The following is a 23091-nucleotide window of genomic DNA, read 5'->3' on the forward strand; positions in this document are numbered from 1 at the left end:
GCCTTATAATGAAAAATATGCAGTGATGGCAGAGTGTTTGGTAAGGATAGTTTTTTCAGATAGGACTTCTATGTAATTTATGAATTTATGCTTTTTTTTGTATTGTGGGTCCATACTGAAGTACCTAATGCAACCACTAGAGGTCAGTTCTGATTAAGTGTTCTGCATTCTGAGAAGCATCGTCACGATCCTATTTCAGCATAAACTTTGTTCTCATAAAGTTCTAAAACATAGACATTAAAATAGACAGAATTTTTAGTCATATCATGCTATTTGCTAATTTAAAATGTATAAAGAGCAAGCTTCAGAATGACCTCTATTCAAGAAATAACAGTAACAATTTACAGTAAGGTGTCATTTGTTAACATTACTGTATTAACATAAACAATGAACAGTTCATTTATTACAGTATTTATTAGTCTTTCTTAACGTTAGTTAATTAAAATACAGTTGTTCATTGTTAGTTCATGTTAGTTCACAGTGGATTAACTAATGTTAACAAACACAACTTTTGATTTTAATAATGCATTAGTAAATGTTAAAATTAATATTAGCTAAAATTAATAAATGCTGTAGAATCATTGCTCATTCATCATAGTTAATGTTAACTAATGTAGTTAACTAATTTTAACAAATGAAATCTTATTGTAAAGTGTTACTGAAATGAAGCATCCAAAATGCTTTTAGACTTTTCAATATTTTCAGAAATGTTCTCATACTGTATAAAATGTTAATGGCCTCCTACATGAAGCCAAACATCCCACATCAACCCTCCAAAATTTTCATCAATAATAAAAAAAAAAAAAAACAAAAGGTGATGGTGTTACAAACCCCACATAGGCCTAGTATTAAGAATGAAATTGAAAGTGAAGTGATGTGATGTGGCCAAGTTCGGTGACCCATACACGGAATTGGTGCTCTGCATTTAACCCATCCAAGTGCACACACACAGTAGTGAACACACACACACACACACACACACACCGTGAACACACACCCAGAGCAGTGGGAACATTCTGGGGTTTCGGTGCCTTGCTCAAGGGCACCTCAGTCATGGTATTGTTGGTGCAAGAAAGCGTTGCAGGTTCCTGCTTTGTACCCTGTTCAGCCACACATTAGATTATTCAAAATTGAAATAAGTGTCAAAACAGAATAAGTGCAACACTGTAGGAAATTAATTAATAGGAACAGAATGGAGAACATTCAATTTAAAGTTTTGGATCCCATTAAAGTTTCAGCATTTAGTAAAACCAACATAAAAGTCACAACTTTGCAAAGTTCTCATAGCCTATTGCTAGCATGACTTGAGCAAAAAGTGAAAATGCCCAAGAAGAGCAGATATAGGATAATCAATTCAACTTAAAATATAAACCATTCAAATCATTTTATTGAAACATATACGTGGGTGAATTTCAGTGGCCCTGCTGATATAGTAGCCTAAGCAGTAAGAGGAGCACCTGCTTTTGTGTACTCAGTTATTGGTACGTCACGCTCTCACGTCAGGGAACCAGTATTGTGCCTCGCGTCGAGTTCAGCGCGATTCGTGCTGCTCTTGTGCGCATGAGCGAAGAGGACGCTTCGCCGGGACTTTTACAAAGGGAGCGCAGACACGGGAGAGGGACGTATAAACAAACTTCCTTGGAAAAAAAGGTAATTCATTGTTCAGTTTTAAAACCCGCTGACTGCATGTTTATAAACTAGACTTTATAGCTTACTTCAGGCACGTGCGAAAACTGATCCAGCTACAACAGGTCTGCAAACTCTTGTCTTTCTGTGAGAAATGTTAAGCTGGTGAATTTTGACCGATTAAATAAATGAGAAAATAAATTAATCCTGACAATAATGTAAGAAACTCTGAATCTGAGCTGCAGAAGTAAAGGCGGAGGACTGTGCTGCATTGGTCGCGCGACTCTTGTTGCAAGATAAGAGATAAGCTACAGTATAATTTTAATGGTTAACAGGGTCAGATCTTTGTGGGCAAAATATTTTTCTTCAGATGTTGAGACTACTCAGTAATCCGACGTTTTGTGATCCCGTGTTTTGTCACACCTGGTCGATATAATTGATGTAAATTTTCTTGCAAGTATTTGTGTCTTGAAACGTGCGTATTTCAATTTCCCCGCTACACAGTTTAAGTTAAGTGGTTTTTCCGTTTGCAAGTGTGTAATGTACGTTGTTTGCTACATGGTCAGGGTAGGTTTAGTTCTCATAACTAATAAGTAGGCAACCTGTAAAGGAGAGCAGTGATCTAACACGGTTGTTTAAGTCTTTAGCTCGGTGTTTTTGTCACAAACTTTGATATAGGCCTACCGTTTGTTAGAATATGTGTCTATAGTTTTGTGAAATAATTTTGATATACGTTCAAAAGTTTGGGATCAGAACGATTTTTTAATGTTTTTTAAAGGAGTTTCTTATGCTCATCAAGGCTCTACTTATTTGATCAAAAATACAGGAAAAAAATTAATATTGTGAAATATTATTACGATGTAAAATAACGTTTTTCTATTTTAATATACACTAAAATCTAATTTATTCCTGTGATGCAAAGCTGAACTTTCAGTATTATTACTCCAGTCTTCAGTGTCACATGATCCTTCAGAAATCATTGTAATATGCTGAAAACTGTTGTGCTGCTAAATATTTTTTTGTAACCTCTGATACTTTTTTCAGGATTCTTTGAAAAGAAAAAAAAAGAGCATTTATTTAAAATAGAAATCTTTTCTAACAATATACACTATCATTCAAAAGTTTGGGGTCAGTAAATTTTTATTCCTTCTTTTTTGAAAGAAATTAAAACTTTTATTCAGCAAGTATGTGTTAAATGGATATGAAGTGATAGCAAAGGTTTATATTGTTAGAAAAGATTTCTATTTTGAATAAATGCTGTTCTTTATTAGTTTTTATTCATCAAAAAATCCTGAAAAAAGATTCACAGTTTCCAAAAAATATTTGGCAGCACAACAGTTGCCAACATTGATAATTCTAATAATAAATCAGCATATTAGAGTGATTTCTTAAGGATCCTGTGACATTTATACTGGAGTAATGGCTGATGGAAATTCAGCTTTGCATCACAGAAAATAATTATAATTAAATTATAATTAAATAGAAACCATTATTTTATATTGTAATAACATTTTGCAAGACAATTTTTTTCTTTCTTTATTTTTGATCAAATAAATGCAGCCTTGATGAGCATAAGAGACTTCTTTAAAAACGTTTCAAGTCTAACTGTTCCCAAACTTTTGAACAGTAGTGCACACATCTCTGACACCTCAGTCATGTATGATACAGTGGTCATGTGTTAAAGTGTATGACTTTTTTTTTTGTGAAATTTTTTTTTTTTCTATTGTTGATATTTTGTTTGTTAAATTATTGTTATAAAATTTTACAATTTAATTTAGTTGTATTAATATTGTCCTGTATATTTGGGGTACTCTTCAGATGTAGCTACAGTCCTCAGGTCACTTGACAGGACGTAATTATTACGGTCGCCCTTCCTGTGCAGATTTCAGGAAGTATTCACTGATTTTCATGATAACCTCAGTGTAAATGACTGATATACTAAAGCTGGTGGTTTGAGACACTGAACAGCCATCTAATGAAATTCTTATAATGTTTTCACTACTGAATATATCATCATGTCATATCATAAATAAGTCATTATCCAGGCATATGCATTCCTAGTTGTAGTACCAAAATCTGCTTTGTACTTTAAAATATACTGAAAACCACCATAATAATACAGATAGATGACCACATAATAAATCAAAGTTCATCCTAAGTGACCTATCGATAAACTGTGGCAAAGACTAGACAGTGTACAGCGTCATACAAAGACAAAAATCCATCAGGGTTACTCACGTGATACTGAAGTAATTGCATAATTATTCACTGACTCACTCCTATTTATTTATTTATTTTTTCCCAAAAATCAAGTATTTTACTTTAATGGTGCTAAATACCAGTTAACCAATTAAAAAAAATCTTATAGCATTTTTTTTTCATTATTTATACTTTATTTATATATTTTTAGTGCAGTTTTTAAATGAAGCTCTAAACAGAAGGCCTTCAGAAACACTGAAATATAGCATGTGCGTTGTGTGTGCTGTATTGGCATGCTTATCCTTCCAAGTTGGCATCATTGCCATGTAAGAGACTCTCACAAAGACATTATTATGCTCTAGTGAAACGGATAGTCAGCAACCTACAAATATCACTGTCAGAAATGAAACCTCTGTTTGGTGTATCTGAAACGAACTTTCCGCATTCAAATATCATTTATTGGATGCATTCACCCATCATTTCAACAGCAGACAATTTTTAAAATCTTCTTTGTTGGCTTCCTCAGATATTCTAGTTGCACTCCTCAAGAAGTCTGTGACCTCTTAGACCACAATAAACCTATGATAGTATATTTTGTATGGGGCTAATCCAGAGGAAAATTGGCAAATCCACAGGGTGTTGACAGTGTGCGGTTCTGCTCCGAGACTGTGAATGGAAGAAGTCTTTGTGATGATGAGACATCTTTTGGAGGTAGTCCCAGTTGTTTAAAGAAGGAACTGTTTCAAGATGAAAGTCTTCTAAAGCCTGCTTTCACCAATGGCATAATGAAAGACCATATTAAAGAATGTGAGATCCCTGTCTGCCTCTATGCTTGCTTTGCAGAGGCATTCTTATTGTTAAAAGTGAGATGGCTGTAACATTTGTTGAGTGCTGTTCATGGGTGGCAGTGTGGTTGTTTGAATGTGCGTACAGTGTGCAACTGTATGTGAATTTCACTTCCTGTCCATGTGAACAGAATACATGCTACTGTCAATTTGAAAACAATAGAATGGTTATATATACACACTGGTCCTCATTTACAAAATGAACGTACAACAGAAAATTGGGTGTACACAGTCTTTTCAATGCAAAACTAGGAATTTATCAACATGGACGTGAATGGTGGCTACGATCAAATCTCACGTCTTGTCTCAGCTCTTGCGCGCAACATATAAATCTGGTGGAGAATTGTAGAATAACAGCATTTTGTTCATTTAGGATATTTTCCTGCTCGACAACCGAAGCTCATTAGTCGATCACTGAGCAGTAAGATTAGAATGTCTTGTTTTATTCTGGGCTTTAGCTTTAGATGCGCGAATAGCAGCATAAACAACAGACCATGAGGATCCACACATTGTCGCATCGTGCACCTGCAGCGCTTCTGTGAACGGAGAAAAACAGAAATTAATTCTATAAAAGGAATAAAATAAATAGGACCATACAAAATATATAATAGGCTATAATATAATTTAACAGATTAACAAAAGAAAAACAAAAAACTGTGCTACGCTAAGTATAGGCTACGCTCGTTTTCTTGTTTTCTTCATATCTTTATTTGATTTGATCCATCTGATCGCACAGGTGCCTCACGCACACACAAACAACATTAGTTCATAGTGACATTTCAGCCATCCATCATCAAACTAAAATACAGTCAACCAAACATAAAAGTTGCACTGTTTATTTTAAAAGGTCCGCGTGCAGCACCCAAACAAACATTTTTGCACATGTAAAGAATTTTACATGGATATTAGAACATGAGTGAAGTATAAAACCTTGTTTAGGCTACATAATGAATAATAGTTAAGCAACCAGATGTTACAAATATGGCAAAAATGGAAACATTTGGATTCTTGTGGAATGAGACAGGATCGTGAGCCCAATGTCATTTCAGTTTTGCTTGTATTCTGTGTATAATGAATGCCACTATTGCCTAATTTGCGTTTTATTTAATACTTTAGTATATAATTTTATAACTACTTATTTTTCATTGTTGTTCTGTTCTGAATACTGTTAAATTTAAAATATTTGTTGTAGACTGAGGGGAACTAAATAGGCTTTAAATGTTTATATTTACCAGTATTTTAATATACATATAAATTACATAAATTAATGTAGCCTAATTGTTTGCAATTACAAGGTTAAAGGGTGTTTTTGGTGTAAGATCAATTTCTCTTTGATGAGATTACTTCTTCTTTTTGGCCGGGTTTGTTTCTCCGTGTAGTGAACTCTAGGGGCGAGGTGTTTTTAGGGGCGTAATATTCAAATGACGATTGTTTTCTGTCGTCACATTTATCAACTTGCGATCATTTGTATGTTGATGACAAATTAATATAGCCTAATACTTCGCAATTAGTGGGTTATTTTTTTTGTTGATTTGTGTGCACGGATCTGCTCTCGATTTTATGTTAGATTGATAAATGAGGCCCACTGTGTCCCTCATTAAATATTTATCCTGTTGTATTTGTTCTGTACGATCATGCATTAGTTAGCAACAGCAGAATTCTGCTAGAAATAAACTCGCTACAGCTTTTAAAACCTGCCACCCCCCCCCATCCCCCCCATGTCAAAAAAAAAAAAAAAATTTCCTTAGTGTTTTGTCCATACAATGAAAATCAATCAGTGTGGTATAGACATTCTTCAAAACATCTTCTTTGTGTTTCACAGAAAAAAGGAAATGCATACAGGTTTGAAACAAAATTTTCCAGTGTGGAAACATTTAGATGTGTACGTTCAGGCCTTTGTGGACATATGGCAGAAGCCTCCTCAATTTGCACCTTGCTGAGAAAGCTTTGCACATGGGGATCAAAGCTCAGTTCGTGGTGAAGGGAACCGTCACCTACATTTCTCTCTATCAGGCTGTAAAATCCACGCTGCCACTGCCGCCTGTTTATACAGAGAAAATTACTTCCACTTTGCTGCTTGGTCAGAACTGTTTGTAAATCTAATCTACCCCCTTTTACCATCGCTGTCTAATCAACATAGAAAACATGATTCTTTATGACTTCCTGATGGAAAATGTGAGTTGTTTGCATTTTAAATCCTAATTGCCTACATTTCCGTTTAGTGTTTTAATGACTTGGATTTGATGCCTCATTAACTTAATGTATGCTCTTTCTCTTTGTGGAACAGCATGTGCATTTTCCATTAGGTGCACTAAATGTTCCTTCAGTTAAAGCTTTTTCACGCAATAATGCACACGTTTTTGTCCCTCTAGCCTGCAGGAGGGTTATATTCGAGGAAGAGACTTGGGTACAATGCAATTAATGTCAAGAGGCAGGAGGTCCTGGTCTTTTGTTGTTGTTAACTGGTCATATCCAATTAGGAACCATCACACTGGCTTAGTTTAGTGCTTGCAATATTTACAAAATGCATTATAAAATGCATTCTATTGGCAATTTTTATAAAATACAGCTTTTCTTTTAGTAGTTTCTTTAGTTTTGAATTAATTACTGAAATTTATTTTACTTTACTTCCTACAGCTTTGCCTTGAGCATTTAAGAAAGGGCTTCAAAAACAAAAAAACAAGAAAAAGAAATAAATCCCTATGGATTGTATATTTGTTTGTTTGGTAATTGTTGGTGTGAGTTGCTTTCCATTTTGCTTTGTAAAATTTGTCCTTTCCTTTGTTTAGCCAAAATGGATAGATTGAATGACGCCCCACATTCTGACTAGGAACACCTGGCCATTTGACGGTTCTTCTGTTTAGCTAGAAGCATTCCAGTAAAATAGAGAAGCAAAGGATCAGGTTTACTTCATCCCAGAGAGTTCTCAGCACTTTAAAGTCATTGTCCTGAGATTATGTGGCTGCCAAATACAGGGACTTAACTGTAGTCTGTTTGAAGTTTTGGATTGAGTAGGAGGTCGAGAAACACTTTAACAAACCATACACTGGCTCGTGTTTACATGTTGAACATGGATAAATATGAATGTAGCCATTTACAACAAATGTGTCTGTTTTCCATCATCTTTCTCAACTTGGGCATAGTTTAAGTTTATTGTTTCCCATTTAAAACATTTTCTTTTCACAGAGGATATTTTACAGTACATCCAATTAAAAATATATGCCCTTTTGAATAATGTCAGACTTTCTAGACCCTGCTACGGTCAGTTGTCTTGAGTTTGAGTGAAGTTTCTTTTGTCAGGCTGACACAATCCTCCTGATCGTATTTAGCTTTAAGGTTTCAGTCAAAGTGCTCTGTGAGTGAAGCACTTGTCAGGAGGAACATCTGCTGGAATGAAGGAATAGGCTTTTGTCTGACTGCCATGTCCTTTCATTTTAGAGATCTGACTGAATGGGTGCACTCTCTTTAACTTTGAATGCAAACAGAATCCAACCGGATGCTATAATTGAATGTTCTTTTTCAAATTGACAGAATGAGACAAATGTTGGCCCTTTTTATTTATTTTATGCATGTAAGTGGACGATGACAACACTTTACTCTCCATGTGTAAAACTGCTATCAACATCACACAGTTGTTCAAAATTATCAGGTGTATCTAAACGATTTCTTTGTACAGCTCCTTGCCACATCTTATCTTTACTTTTCATAGTGTAAAATAAGGTAGATAGATTCACAAGTAGCAATGTAACGATCTCTTCAGGAGACAAGGAGAGAAAACAGACTCGGGGCAAAGATGCAGCTGGGATTAGTGGGTGCAGAGGAAAAGCTCCTACTTTCTCAGTGTGTCAGTTGTTTCACAGAAGACTTTTTGTTTTTCATGACGTATAACATACCCACATTTGCAAGTGGCATTCATTTTTGTAAACATGATGATTAACTCTTTAGATGATTTTTTTTTTCAACTGTGCCTTACATTCAGTATATTGATATGTGCAGTATATTGATACAAAGTGACTTGAAGGACTACACATTGAGCCTCACCTATGTCTTTAGGTGAATGCCAAGGCCAATTGTAGCTGGAATACACTATGCAACTATTTTGAATACACTTACACTGTTTTGACCTCAGAAAAAACAGACTGGTACAATTTCATTTTTGTCGCCCATACAACACAATGGCATTGTGAATTTGAATTTGTGCAATCAAATCCACTCTAGAAAGACTGCCCCCTGGCCCTTGGAACTCTTAGAAATGTTGTGCTTAATGAGGCCTGGTTTAATTGGTTGTTTTGATGGCTGTTCATGATGGAGCTCATGTAGACAGGTGCGTGAAAGACAGAGTCATTCATTAGCCATAGATGTTTTATTATAGGATTCCTATCTCTCACTGAAGGTCTGATTGAAGTGAGTAAAAGATAATCAGGGAATCAAACCTCCCCTGATCTCCCCTACGCTGCTTTCTAAAGTTCAGCACTCAGTGGAATGCAGTGAAGGGTAGCATTGATAAATACTAAGCTGAAGGCTTGGGGCAGGAACGGGCAGGTCTGAGGAACGTAGGTCTTTACTAAGGTAAGGCAAATGCCAAATAGTCCTGGGTGTGAAAAATCCTGAGAGTTGTATGTGGCAGACACTGTTCAATTGAGTGCCCACCATTTATGGAAGTCTGCCCTTTGACACTAAAGCCCCTTTCACACTGCGATTCCGGCAAATACACGGGTAATGTGTCCCGGCATTTGTACCCGGGTCGCTAGATTTTGCACTTTCACACTGCCAGTGATTACCCGGAATGTGCGTGCATTCACACACAACCCGTAAAGGTCCTGTGAAGACACGTGATATCAGGGTGTGACGTGTAATGTACGAGTCGAAAACGCTAGGCACGTTAACTTTCAATGAAGCTGGTGAACGATCTCAGCTTCAGCGCAGAAAGTGAGGAACTAACTGATCTCTGCTTCATTACAGATTGCACATATTTTTTCGTCGCGAACGTTGATCTGCCTTCAAAACACGCTAAAAGAGTCGCGCGATAACGCACGTCATCACTACGACACGGCATTAGTTCTGGCTTTTGTTCACACAGCGCTCGTTCCGGGACTGAACCCAGCAATGTTACTAGGTCCCCGACCCGGGTTCAATCCCGGAATCAATCCTGGGACGTGTTTGCTTTCACACAGAAGTCGACCCGGCAATGTTCCGGCAATTTGCCGGGTCCAACGTGCGGTGTGAAAGGGGCTTAAGCAATTGGCACTCATGTCAGCTGGATGCCCAAGAACTCCAAAAGTAATAGCATTACTTGATGAGATTGAGCAAACTTGGCAGAATATTTTTTTTTTCACTGAGCAAATGCCATTGATATGAATGGAAATGGTAGGAGTTTTTCCAAGTATTTTTGACCTCCTTGCTTAAAAAAGTAACAAATAAGCCATTATTTAGGCAGTGTGTATATGTAAGCTCTAATGTATTTAACCACCCACATTTGACTGTATGTGTTGTGGCCAACTGACAGCCTACAGAGAGCTTGGTTGACTGACCACTGATCTCCTCAGGTTTCAGATGAAGGTGTCTACCGCTGCCTGTCGGACTGCTTGAGTTTCCCTGTCAGTGTCAGCTAGGCTGATGTCTTCCTACACACTACCTTTAGTTGTCCAGTGGTTACATGCTGACTGGCTTGTCTGAAAGCAGTAAAACCATTTTAAGACAGGATGACATGGAGGATATTCAAGAACAGGTAGTTTTGTGCAACTTATTTGCAATGATTGGCGTATGTTGTGCAGGCGGTAGGAAGAAGGCCTCAATAATTGATATTTCCCTTTCACAACTTTCCATTATTAATGATGCATTCAGTAGTATTAGTTAGCATTAGCATCACTGTTCTTTGAGTGCTTTTGGTGCCAGAACCGCAATGGTGTTAGATGCTGCACTGCCATCTACCAAAGTGGATCACCTTGGTCATTTCATTTCAACATGGTGAAATGCATGTTGAAGTTGACTCGCACAATACATAATTGAAACGTATAATTTTTTTTATAATTTTATATTAATTAACTCGTGCCCCCCAGCTCTGCATATTTTGTATATTTCTCTTATCGCTTCAGATGTTTGTTCTGTTTGAACGTAAGTGCCCTGCGAAGTGGACATCACAGGATATTCCGCCATGATTCCAGTTCGAATCGAACGTATATTTTCCATTCATAGTGCACTGAAGTGTGCGAGACGTGAATTTAAATTGTATTTATTTACAGAGTTATACGATGTCACACTTGCCTGTGTGTGAAGATTTTACGCAGCGCAAATCCGTGAATGAATGTTCTGAAGTGAGGTAGACTTCAACTTCCTTGCTCAGGGAGTAGGGAGCAATGAACACTGTGTAGGGACCATGTCAATGGAAACACAGTTCATAAATGGAGCTCACTTCTAACAAGCTGATTATCTGAATCAGGTGGGTTAACAAAGAGAGACATGCAAAATATGCAGAGCTGGGGTGTGAGAGGACTGGAATTGAGAACCGCTGGTGTAGAGTAGAGCTTGTTGTTTGTCGTTTCTCCGATCACAAATGCAGACATGGTTTTATGTTAACGCGGCGCGATACAACGCAAAAAAGACAGTATAAGTCATTATAATCTTTAATTATGTCCCCACTGGATGCAGCAAATGGCTTATTTGTAATGGTTTTTATTGTTTTTGTCTTGTAGTGCCAGTGTTCTGACCTGGACACGCATCACAGTATAGTAAGAGGTGTAACATTTCCGTCACATGCTTGAGGCATTCGGCCAATCACAAAGCACTGGATAGCTGGCCAATCAGAGCACACCTCACTTTTCAGAACGATGAGCTTTGTAAAAAATGACGTGTTTCAGAAGGCGGGGCATAGAGGAGAAACAATAATGTACAGTGAAAAATAATGGTTTTTGAATCTTAAACCGCATAAACACATTTCATTACACCAAACACAAAATAATGTTCTTTTTAGCAACATCATATGACCCCATTAATTTCCTTGCTGTTGACGTCCTGTAAATGCTTGTTGTGAACATCCTGTTAATTGCTAAACATTAAGCAGTTGACTTGATTTCTCAATGAACTAATCTCAACCAGTACAAGCCTGTAGCAGTTCTTTTTGTTCAGATATGCTTACATGAATACATAGTTCTGTTGATAACACATGTATAAATACTCTGAAGTGTAATTAAACACCACATTAATAGGCTGCCCCATATCTAACTAATGTTTAAATCAAACTGAATTTGTTACCTTCATGCTTCTGCTTATTATTAATCTGAAACAACCTGGCTGTCTGAGTCTGTGTGGGATTCAGTGCTTAGCTGCTCTGAGCTCAGTGCTGTGCTAAAGCAGAGTCCAGTTCATAATAGTCTTCTCAGGTTTCTGTTTTCACTAATAGGGGCAGGTTCACCTAGGTAACCAAATTTCCATTTGGATTCATCCTTCAAATCTGTCTTTTTTTTATCTACCCTTCATGCTTTCGAGAAAAATCTAACAAGTTAGTTTACTGACAGAAAAATCACAACAGAGTTTTGTGCTTTTATTTAAATGACAGAGAAGGATCTCACCACCTACTTTGTTTATTGAAATGAACAGGCCACCTGCATGGCAACATGACCTTTTTAGCTCATTGATTAAAAATGCTCACCATATTGAATTATCTGTGGGACATCATATTATCATATTAATAAAATGTGCCAAAACATTTTTAGTGGTATAAGGTAATTCTATGCTTACATTGTTGTCACTGATGATGCTTGAAGTTTGTAGTGAGAGAGTTTGGGGTTACGTATTTGAAAGTACATTTAAATAAAATGTGGAGGCATTTGGTAGTCACAAGTTACCAGCCAGATCTCTTGTGTCTTTTGATAAATTGGTGGCCAACTTATGTATGAAGTATTCCAGAATTTGAATTCTTAGAAAAAAATGAAGGTTGAGTGGTGGAGACATAATAATAACTATCAGTGGGTGGTGAGTAGGTAGTTCATAAAGATATGTGTGGGATCATATGAATTCATATATGAATTTGGCACTAATTCACAAAAAGTAAAATAGTTATGAACAGTGATGAGTGTGTTGGACGTTACAGGTGAATATTGTAGATCACAGCTACTCAACCTGCATATCTCACAGGCCTCTTGTAAATTCTGCTTACACATAACCTAATCAATACAACCAACCATTTTCATATTATTTAATTAGGCTCTCTTGTTAATATCCACTCACGCTTTTTGGGCACCTGCTATTGTCAGGAGCTGACCAGGTTTTTGTACTTTGGATCCAAGTGCGTGACAGCACTTAAACTTAAAGTTCAAGCATGACATGAATCGTGACATTGCAGAGTAAGTGCGTACACAAATGTAAGTGGATGCAAATAAGGGTATTGCATTCACACAATAATCTCACGGATAACCTGAGCCTACAACATGCATTATGTAATGCATTCTAACTCTCTCCTATTTGACTTTAACTTTTCACAAATTTGTCAACGATACATGCATTTGTTCTTTAGTTAGTAATAAAAAATTATATACAAAAGACAAATTTGAAAACACTTTCTGCATATTTAGATAGGACTATCAGGCAAACACCACTTTTATCTTCTGAGGCAAAGCTGCTTTATTTAGTCTGTTATTTTTGGGATCAAATGCAGTGTTGTGTGTAAATGTATTGTGTGAAAGGGCTCGGAATGTGTAAAACCCTTCCAGGGGTTTGTGGTGTGATGACTTGATTAAAGGGATATTCCACCCCAAAATGAAAATGTTGTCATTAATCATGTTGTTCCAAACCCGTAAAAGCTACGTTCGTCTTCAGAACATAATTTAAGATATTTTGGATGAAAACCGGGGGGCTTGTGACTGTCCCATAGACTGACTGCCAAGGTCCAGAAAAATATGAAAAGCATCGTCAGAATAGTCCATCTGCCATCAGTGGTTCAACCGTAACAATATGAAGCGACGAGAATACTTTTTGAGCGCAAATAAAACAAAAATAATGATTTATTCAACAATTTGTCTCATCTCTGCATCACAGTAGCGACATTTTGAAGAATATGAGCTGAACGCAGGCAGCGTACGCTCTTCTGTGTCAGCCGCGCCACAAAGATACGTTTTCTATCAGTGTCGCGCCATTGATATGAATTTTCACAGTCTTTCTTGTGGAGATGCTGACACAGAAGAGCGTAAACTGCCTGTGTTCAGCTCATATTCTCCAAAATGGCGCTACTCTGATGTGGAGAGACGCAGAGGAGACAAATTGTTGAATAAAGTCGTTATTTTTGTTAGATTTGCATACAAAAAGTATTGTATTCTCTTTGTTTTATTACGTTTGGGTTGATTATGGCAGATGGACTATTCTGACGATGCTTTTCATACTTTCCTGGACCTTGACACTGTTATTTACTTGGCAGTCAATGGGACAGTCACAAGCCTCCCGGTTTTCATCCAAAATATCTTAAATTATGTTCCAAAGACGAACAAAGCTTTTACAGGCTTCTAAACTGAGCGCTGATAACAACTTGGGTTGTCCTTGTCCTCTTTAGTTCGGATGACATGGCGTCCCAGTTTTCCAAAAAGAACTTCAAATTTTGATTCGTCTGACCACAGAACAGTTTTCCACTTGCTTCTTTTTTGACCTATAGAGTTTTAGCCGGCAACGGCGAATGGCACAGTGGATTGTGTTCACCGACAATGTTTTCTGGAAGTATTCCTGAGCCCATGTTGTGATTTCCATTACAGTAGCATTCCTGTATGTGATGCAGTGCCGTCTAAGGGCCCGAAGATCACGGCATCCAGTATGGTTTTCCGGCCTTGACCCTTACGCACAGAGATTGTTCCAGATTCTCTGAATCTTTGGATGATATTATGTACTGTAGATGATGATAACTTCAAACTCTTTGCAATTTTTCTCTGAGAAACTCCTTTCTGATATTGCCGCAGCATTGGGGGAATTGGTGATCCCCTGCCCATCTTGACTTCTGAGAGACACTGCCACTCTGAGAGGCTCTTTTTTTTATACCCAATCATGTTGCCAATTGACCTAATAAGTTGCGAATTGGTCCTTCAGCTGTTCCTTATATGTACATCTAACTTTTCCGGCCTCTTATTGCTACGTGTCCCAACTTTTTTGGAATGTGTAGCTCTCATGAAATCCAAAATGAGCCAATATTTGGCATGACATTTCAAAATGTCTCACTTTCAACATTTGATATATCATCTATATTCTATTGTGAATAAAATATAAGTTTATGAGATTTGTAAATTATTCCATTCCTTTTTTACTCACAATTTCTACAGTGTCCCAACTTTTTTGGAATCGGGTTTGTATTTCTAAATACCCATCATTCTCTCTCTCAGTAATGCCAGATTAAGTGTAAGTCCCTCTGATTGCTGCTCCTAACCCAAACATTGCGTGGTTGTGTGGCTACGTGACAGAACTCCTATTGTGGGCTCTATTTACAGGCTCTGCTGCATGTCCACAGCGAGAGGAGAGTCCCTGCAGTCAGCTTTGCAGTCGATAGACAATGCTTCTCCTAATTTGATCAGTGCTCATTGATTCGTTAAGCCATGCTCACAATTAATGAGCTCATTCCCAGGAGTTCCTCTGGTGTCAAGGTCATAGCCGAGCTGTGTTCTGTAAGATCAGTCCACTTGAGGTGCCATGTCTAATAGACACAAGCGGCTTGTAGACTAGAATGAGCATCTCTCAGGCTGCCCACTGTGTTCAGGGTTTGCTAATGCAGATTACTGGGTTCAACATTTTGGAGCAAAATCTGACCACATTTCTGCAGGAAATTATATGAAACACACAAATAAAAAAAAAAAAATGTATTGATGAAACATTGCGAGAAAAGGAATTATGATGCATATGATTGCATCAGCAAGGCTTTATTCAAGAAAAAAATTGTGTACGTATTCTGGAGATATGTATGTGGAGCTCTCATGTTTTCCAACAAATTTTAAAAGATTATTTGTTTTTTTTTTGTTTTGTTTTTTTGTATACTAAAAAAAAGTGTAGGATTTACTAGGATTTTTTTTTTTCACTCAGAAATTGCTAGTTCATTTAACAAATAATTACAAAGAGTTGGCAAGTAACAGGTAATGAATGGTTTAGATTTATGAGATGTACTGTAATATTAAATGAATCTAATAGTAAGTTTCAGCGAGATCTGTTTCACACACATTTTTATAATTTCAGGGCACATCTTCTGATATTATAATTTTCCTCTCAAGTTCCTCCTGTTCTCAGAGCTCTTGTAATTACAGGGATGGGTTGAATGTGGGATTCCTGCTTTGATGTGAATGTACAGTGACCCAAAGGGTCACAATGCCACTGTCTGTTCTCCTCCAAAGCTCACTTATCCACAGCTCTCAACTTCCTGCTGAGAGCAGAGCTTCAGTGATCTCCACACAATACAGTGCTTTATCTGCAGGAGGGTGCACTAGTATTGTCATAACCTTATGACCCTTTGACCCCTCACACCATAAACAAAAACACAATATCAGTCATGAGGAGCTAATGGTCCCAAGGAGCTCAGATGAAGTTGTCTAATTGTTTCAGGTGTTACTTTTAATAAATCTGAAGCGATTTTCCTAATCTGCATATCTCTGAGCCATTTAATAGAGAAAAGAGTACTAATAAAACAATCTTTAAGTCTTTAATCACTGTGTATTCAATAGCTTTGCTGAAATCTCTTTCGCTTACAGATACTTAAAGATTTATTATACAAGTTGAAGGTTTGGCTTGCTCTCTCTCTCTTTTTTTTTTCTCCCATTAAATTATATGCTTTTTGTGTGTACATTTATTTCTGATCAGCTGCTGAAATGTTTGAAAAATTAGTCACAGCTGTCAGCACTTTTCAGCAGGCATCAAACAGGCTTCATCATGTCCATATGCAAAATCAGCTTTAGCTGAAGGGGACAGTTACATGCATAGGTTGTCAGATGTCATGGATATTGCCTACAGCAGAGCAACAGCTGCTGCTTCATCCATGTATTTTTATACACTCCTTATGGATGTGTTTTTGTGTTTTTTCATTCTTTTACTGTCAAAGGATCAGTTAACATCATCCTATTGATCTCAATATCTCTTTCTCCAGGCAATGCTTGTCATCTGTTAAAAGGCTTTCCTGCTGCACGCTTTGTTTGGAGAACATAAGCTCTGAAAACTCTGGGCCTTCTCATTGCACAACAGCAGGTGATCTTTGTTTGTTTCTTCTCCCTGTCGACCTTGTTTTCTTTAAAGGGACTGTTTGCCCAAAAATTGAAATTCTATCATCATTTAGTCACCCTCATGTCGTTCAGCTTCACCCTCATTCCAAACCTGTATGACTTTCTGCCGTGAAACACAAAAGAAGATATTGTGAAGAATGTTGGGAACCAAACAGTTTTGGTTTCCATTGACTTCCATTATATTTTTTGTCCATAAAATGAGTCAATGGTAACCAAACTGTTTGGTTCCCAACATTCTTCTCATGTTTCATCATCTTTTATGTTAATTAAAAGGTCAAGAAAGTCAGGTTTGGAACAACTTAAGGGGTAAGTAAATGATGATAGAATTTTCTTTTTTGGTTGAACTCTCCTGTTAGGCACAGATTTTAATCTGCATCTCCACCTCTTTTTTTTTTTTTTTTTTTTTTGACATTCCATCTGCTGTTGTTTTATGAACAAAGGCCAACCTGCTGAATATCTCTTTTCCTCATTTTCATGTTAAAGAACAAAGAAAAAAAACTGATAGGTGTTCAATTAGAGGCTTGTTTGTGACTTTGATTGCTTGTGTGTGAATCCCCAGACAGAGGCTTTTGTGAACATGCTGGATTTGTCAGTGGTTTTGTAGATGCTGCTGACACGTTGTCAACCACAGCACTCTTTATACCTTTAAGTTTAAGCAAACAGAAGGGTCCATTTACAGACTATAATGTCTCTTTCAAAAGAACTAGGGAAAGCACTATACAGTTAATCTGGTAAATTATTATTTTGCTGTCCTTGGCTTACCATTTCAGTCATTCGTTTTGTAGTCTAAACAGTTTCTTTTCATGTCTTCTTTCTGAATCTCAGTTAACAAGAATATGGGTTACTATATATACTAATGTACATAAGTTTGGAGTTGGTACGATTTTTTTTTTTTTAATGATTTTTTTTTAAAGAAGTCTCATCAAGGCTGCATTTACTTGGTTTAAAATGCATTAAAACAGTAATATTGTGAAATAGCATTAAAAGAAAGGTAATCTATTCCTGTGATGGCAAAGCTGCATTTCAGCATTATTTAGTGTCACATGATCCTTCAGAAAGCTGCGCAGAAATCCCTTCAGAAATCAACCTAATGTGTTTAAAACAGGTGTGTTTTTCAGAAAAATTTTGGTGGAAACCATGACACATTTCTTTGAATAGTTCAAAAGGGCAGCATTTATTTTAAGTCTTTAAAAAAAGAAAAAAATTTTTAAAGGTTAAGTATATAAGCAAAAATGTACATTTTTACCTTTTTTTCTACACCAGAGTGATTTTATATATATATATATATATATATATATAGTGAATTTACATATATATAGTGATTTTCTTTTTTCTTTTTATTTTTTTACAACAGGTTCTTAAATCAACCTTTATGGGAAGCAGGTCAATGCTGTTTTTGTTTATTCTTTTCCTGCCTCAGTTGTTATACAGGAAGCAATTAAAATTTCTACTGCCAGATTGTGTCTACTGCATTCGTTCCTAGTCATGAGAGGTTTTACAGAGCATGCTTTAGTAGTCTGACAGTCTGACAGATCCCATGGGGAGAATGGGACGGGTTGGAAAGTGAGTGTGTGTGTGTGTGTGTGTGTGTGTGTATATGTGTTGGATGGCAGTTACAGGGTGTAAATGTGGGGGATTCCTCAAACTGGCTTTATCTGCCAGTGTCCAACCCAGATGGGATCCTCACAGTTTCTCTTCCTTGTCTGTGTGGTGAGACAAATCACTTCACTGTGACAACACCATTATCTACCTCTCTCCCACACTTGCTGCCAGTAAACAAGTTTTAGACAACAAATAGCTATGAATAGCTAAGACTCGGTGCGTCTAAATAGTCAAGGTTTCTACTTAATCATATTTCTGTTCCCACTAAGCTCTCCTCAGCTCGTTCATTCTCAGATAACATTATACAGCTTATCAGTTAGCTATGGGAATATGTTCTCTCTACATATCAGAGGACCTCAAAGAGCATATCTCAGTTCCTTCTGATAAGCTAATGCTGTATTAGTCCGCTTAATATCAGCATAAATGTCTGAAAAAAGCAATTTAATGGTCATCCTTAGCCATGACATCACCTCAGAAGTCCCTCTGGACCATCTCTACAACTGGAGACAAAAGGCTACCAGGATAGTGAGCAGCTAGTGGAGATTCTATCTTATTCAGAGACTCAAATGTTGGTGTTGAACAGCTGGTCTAAGTCGACGCTCAACAGATGGCTGTGCATAAATCGTGGATAAGGGTTAGAAAATTAATTTAGAGGGAATACATTAGGCCACTAACAAGATCCTTTGCCATATTAATGTTTGTTTGTTGTTGTTACGTCTCTTTTTCGATCTGGAAACGGTTTCGGTAGCTGGGATTGAGCCAGTTGTTGCTTATCACCTGTGTCTGTCACTGACATCTATTAAAGTGAGTTTTACAAAGCGTATCCGAGTACCTCCCTGAAATGTATTGTTGCCTGCTTTACGGTTGCTCACTCGATTGAAAGCATAGAGGATGAATGATTTCCCAAACTTTCACAGGGGATGCTCTGGGTCTTTGTTGTGCTGATTTCGGGCAGGGCGACAGCTGTGGATGTGGCTTCAGGATCATAGGGACCTGCAGCGTGGGGAGCAGTGGGAAAATTGATTTTCAATGCGTTTTCTGACTAAATCTGGTGGGACACTTGTGTGAAAGCCAGCGGTTCTGATGTGGCTAATTCCTTAGAGATCAGAAATTGCAGTGAAAAGCTCTGGTGATGGATGACACTTCTGATGAAATGTGCCTGTGAGTTTGTGAAAGTTGTACCAGTAAATTCTGCTGGTAATTGCTTTTTTAGAGGGTTCATCTCCATTGGATGTCAAGGTTTGTCCATTCCATGCATTTCCCAGCCTAATCCACCCCCTCCCTTCCCAGCCCCCCAGAATGGGCCCTTTCTCATTAGCAACAATATAGCCTAGCCAGCTTATGTGGTTAAGCCAAACAGAACCCTTTAGCCTTTAAACGCAGCTCTAATTAAGGCTGGCAAGGTGTGTTTAGTGTTGGAATTTCTCCTGCTTCTTTGTAACTGCTGTCTAAATCATTGCTGTAGTGTCTGTCAACATGGAGCGCCCTTGGAGTTTTCTTTTCTTTCTTTCTTTTTTCTTTCTTGTAAACTTCATTGGGAATTAACTTGTAGGTGGGAATTGCTGGAAACAAACATCCTTACAGCTTACAGATAATAAATGATATTAATTATATAAATATAATTAGAAATATTTGATTCCCATAAATTGTCCTCTGGTCCCTCAGTTGACTTTGAAAACTGTCTAGCTGAGGACACCAAAAACCTTGTGTCAGTCATCAGTTTCAGTGGATTTCAAACCAAGGATTTCATCCTTCATTTATCCATTTCACAAGGTTGACTAAAGCTAATGTTTTCAAGGAGCCCCTTAGACACAATTATCTGACACAAAGAACCAAACAATTTAATCTTAATCCTGCAGTATTATTTTATATGCATTTTGATAAATAAAGCATGGTGTTGGAGCATTCAATGGCTGTAACTCTGGGAGGCTCCCTTGGCCTCCATTCCTCTCAAGCTCTTTGTCACAAAAAGAACGGCCGCTGGGCCTCTCAGTCTGCCTGGCTCCACTGGAGAGCTAAACAAATAACTGGCTCCAGTCTGTCCTTGGTCAAATGCATGGTTGGAGAGAGGTGAGGAGATAGGATGGGAACGAAATATAGAAAAAAAAAACAACAACACATTGTTTCATTTAGTTGCAAAAGTAATAGAAAGAGGTGAGTATGAAAAGACATCCATTTGTTAGAGAAAAAGAGGGCACAGGTAGTGAGACAGTGTGTTGTCGATAGTTACTACCCACTCTGTGTGCCCGTCCCCTGTGGAGTAAAAGGGCTGGATCATTGTTAAATGAAGCGGTGAGTTTGCTCTGCAGCGCTACATGGGGTGAACTGTTTTCCCTCAGATGCTTTCATGCATGCTTTACATGACTCTTTTTTTTTTTTTTTTCTTTTATTTTTTTTTTTTTTTGTTTTTTATTGGGGGTAATAGGGTGTTTTTTGTGTGTTTGTTTTTGTTTTTTGTATGTATGTTTTTCTTTCTATTTTGACTTTTTGATTGAGGTTTGATTGATAGGGGAGAAAACGTAATAGTTTTATGTTTTTTAATTGATTTTTTTGCTTCTACTTGGTTCGTTAATTAGTGCTATTGTATTTGTGCTCATGCACTCATTTACTGAAACTGTGTATGTTGGAAGCCTGTAGATGGCAGTGTTGTCAGAAAATTGTACTGCACTTGGACTCAAAAGTCTTGTATTATTGGCTCAGCGTAACCCCGATTTAATCTGGCATAGAGAAGTTACAATCCACAGTGTCTCTTGGCTTCTTTTATGTCCTCTGTCTACAAGTAGACAAAAGTTGAAGTGTATTCACTGCACCACATTTGCGCTAAAGAAAAGAGGTGAATAGAAACTAAATGGCGTTGGATCCTCCTGGAGCTGTTTGGTTCATAGAATCAGACACTTTTGAAGACATGCTGGCATGAATGGGTTTATGAGTTCATATACTTATCTCAGTTTGTCTAAAAATCAGCCTGTTAGCTTGATTTTAAAATTTAGTTTAGTTGCAGACTCCTGAAATTAGAGTGCCAAGGAAATAGACTATCAGTGTTACTGGGGAATATTTTAGAGTTTGATTTTTGTTATTTTGAGGCTCTCATATTCAGAGTGTTTATGTGTGTAACTGCTTAACCATATTTTGGGGGCAAATTTGTCAAAAATTCAACAAGACCTCCTTTTGGGGAAGTCCTCAATTGTAAAAATGGTCTAAAAATATTTATTTATTTAGATTGTAAAAAGTTTTTGTTAGGGTTAGCTTATAACATTTATAAATAGTTTTATAAATAAACAATAAAAGTCTATGGAATGTCCCCATTTAGTAAATGTGTGTGTTTCTGTTTTGTTGATTTGTTCCTGGTGTTATAGAGTCCAGTTTTAAGAGATGAAACACATTCCAAAAATAGAGAAGATCTGGAATCAGAGGTGCATTCCAAATCAGCCTCCTAAATCTGTTCTCAGGTCACAAATAGACACCAACTACTAGCAAATAAGTATAAAAATGCATGAACAAAAACCAGTTAATGTTTTGTAAGGCATTTTACTGTATTTGGTCAGCTTTTTACTTTTGAAAGACCTTTTTTGTCCATTTGTAACAACATATTCTACTGTGGATATTAGTTCATGCAACCCTTTCTGTTGTAATTAAGCTACTTAGCAATATAACATTTGGTTTTTGGATTATAAAGGACGGATCTCAGCTATTCTTCAAAAGCAGTTATCATTACAGCACTGAGTGCAAGTCAATGTCATCAGACTATCAGACATTACACTGTTCAATAGAACAGAGGCGATGTAATATTTTCGGACTATTCATGAAAATAAAAATACACTATTATTACCTCAAATTTCTCAAATGCAGGAATAAGACTGGTCTTGTATACATTACACAAAGTTTTGTGGTCAGTAAGATTTTTTTTTTTTAATAGATTGATATTTTTATTTTGCAAGGATACATTAAAATGGCTTCAAGTTTTAGTAAAGATATATATAATGGTACAAAATATTCAAATGCATGAGTTTCAAATGCGTGCTGTTCTTTTGAAATTTCTCAGAGAATCTTGAAAGAAGTTTCACAGTTTCCACAAAACTATTAAGCAGCACAACTGTCTTCAACATTTATAATAATAAAAAATGTTTCTTGAGCAACAAATCAGCATATTAGAATGATTTCTGAAGGGTCATGTGATACTGAATACTGGAGTAATGACTGCTGAAAATTCAGCTTTGCCATCAAATTACATTTTAAAATATATTTAAATATAAAGCAATTATTTTAAATTGAAATAATATTTCACAATATTATTGTACTGTATTTGTGATTAAACAAATGCAGCCATGGTGAGCATAAGAGAGTTAGAGACTTATTAAAAAATGTTTAACATTTTTTTTTTAAGTTTAAAAAAAAGAGAGAGTATGTATATATATATATATATATATATATATATATATATATATATATATATATATATATAATATATATATATATATATATGTTTAACATTTTTTTTTTAAGTTTAAAAAAAAGAGAGAGAGAGCACAAATAGACTCTTTATATGGTCTTGTGTTGGAGTCAGACAAATTTCTTCTAAATAGTGTCCA

General features: G+C 36.7%; 1 protein-coding gene across 6 annotated transcripts in view; it reads left to right on the forward strand.

The window, feature by feature from the left end:
• Positions 1-1510: 1510 nt before the first annotated feature.
• Positions 1511-23091, forward strand: part of LOC109065533 (KN motif and ankyrin repeat domain-containing protein 1-like) — a 52987-nt gene continuing 31406 nt past the window's right edge. Inside the window, exons 1-2 of one of the 6 annotated variants that reach the window (XR_006160072.1) lie at positions 1511-1647; positions 16766-16865. Coding sequence is in view for 1 of the 6 variants with exons in the window: in XM_042756559.1 (XP_042612493.1) it covers positions 1561-1647; positions 16766-16865 (187 nt within the window). In the remaining 5 variants the exon portion in view is untranslated. Of the gene's footprint in view, positions 1651-1732; positions 1752-16765; positions 16866-23091 lie in introns of those variants that run through there. The other 5 variants (XM_042756560.1, XM_042756559.1, XM_042756561.1 and 2 more) reach the window with 5 other exon arrangements.

This window comes from Cyprinus carpio, chromosome A5, assembly GCF_018340385.1.
Source record: "Cyprinus carpio isolate SPL01 chromosome A5, ASM1834038v1, whole genome shotgun sequence".
NCBI lineage: Eukaryota > Metazoa > Chordata > Actinopteri > Cypriniformes > Cyprinidae > Cyprinus > Cyprinus carpio.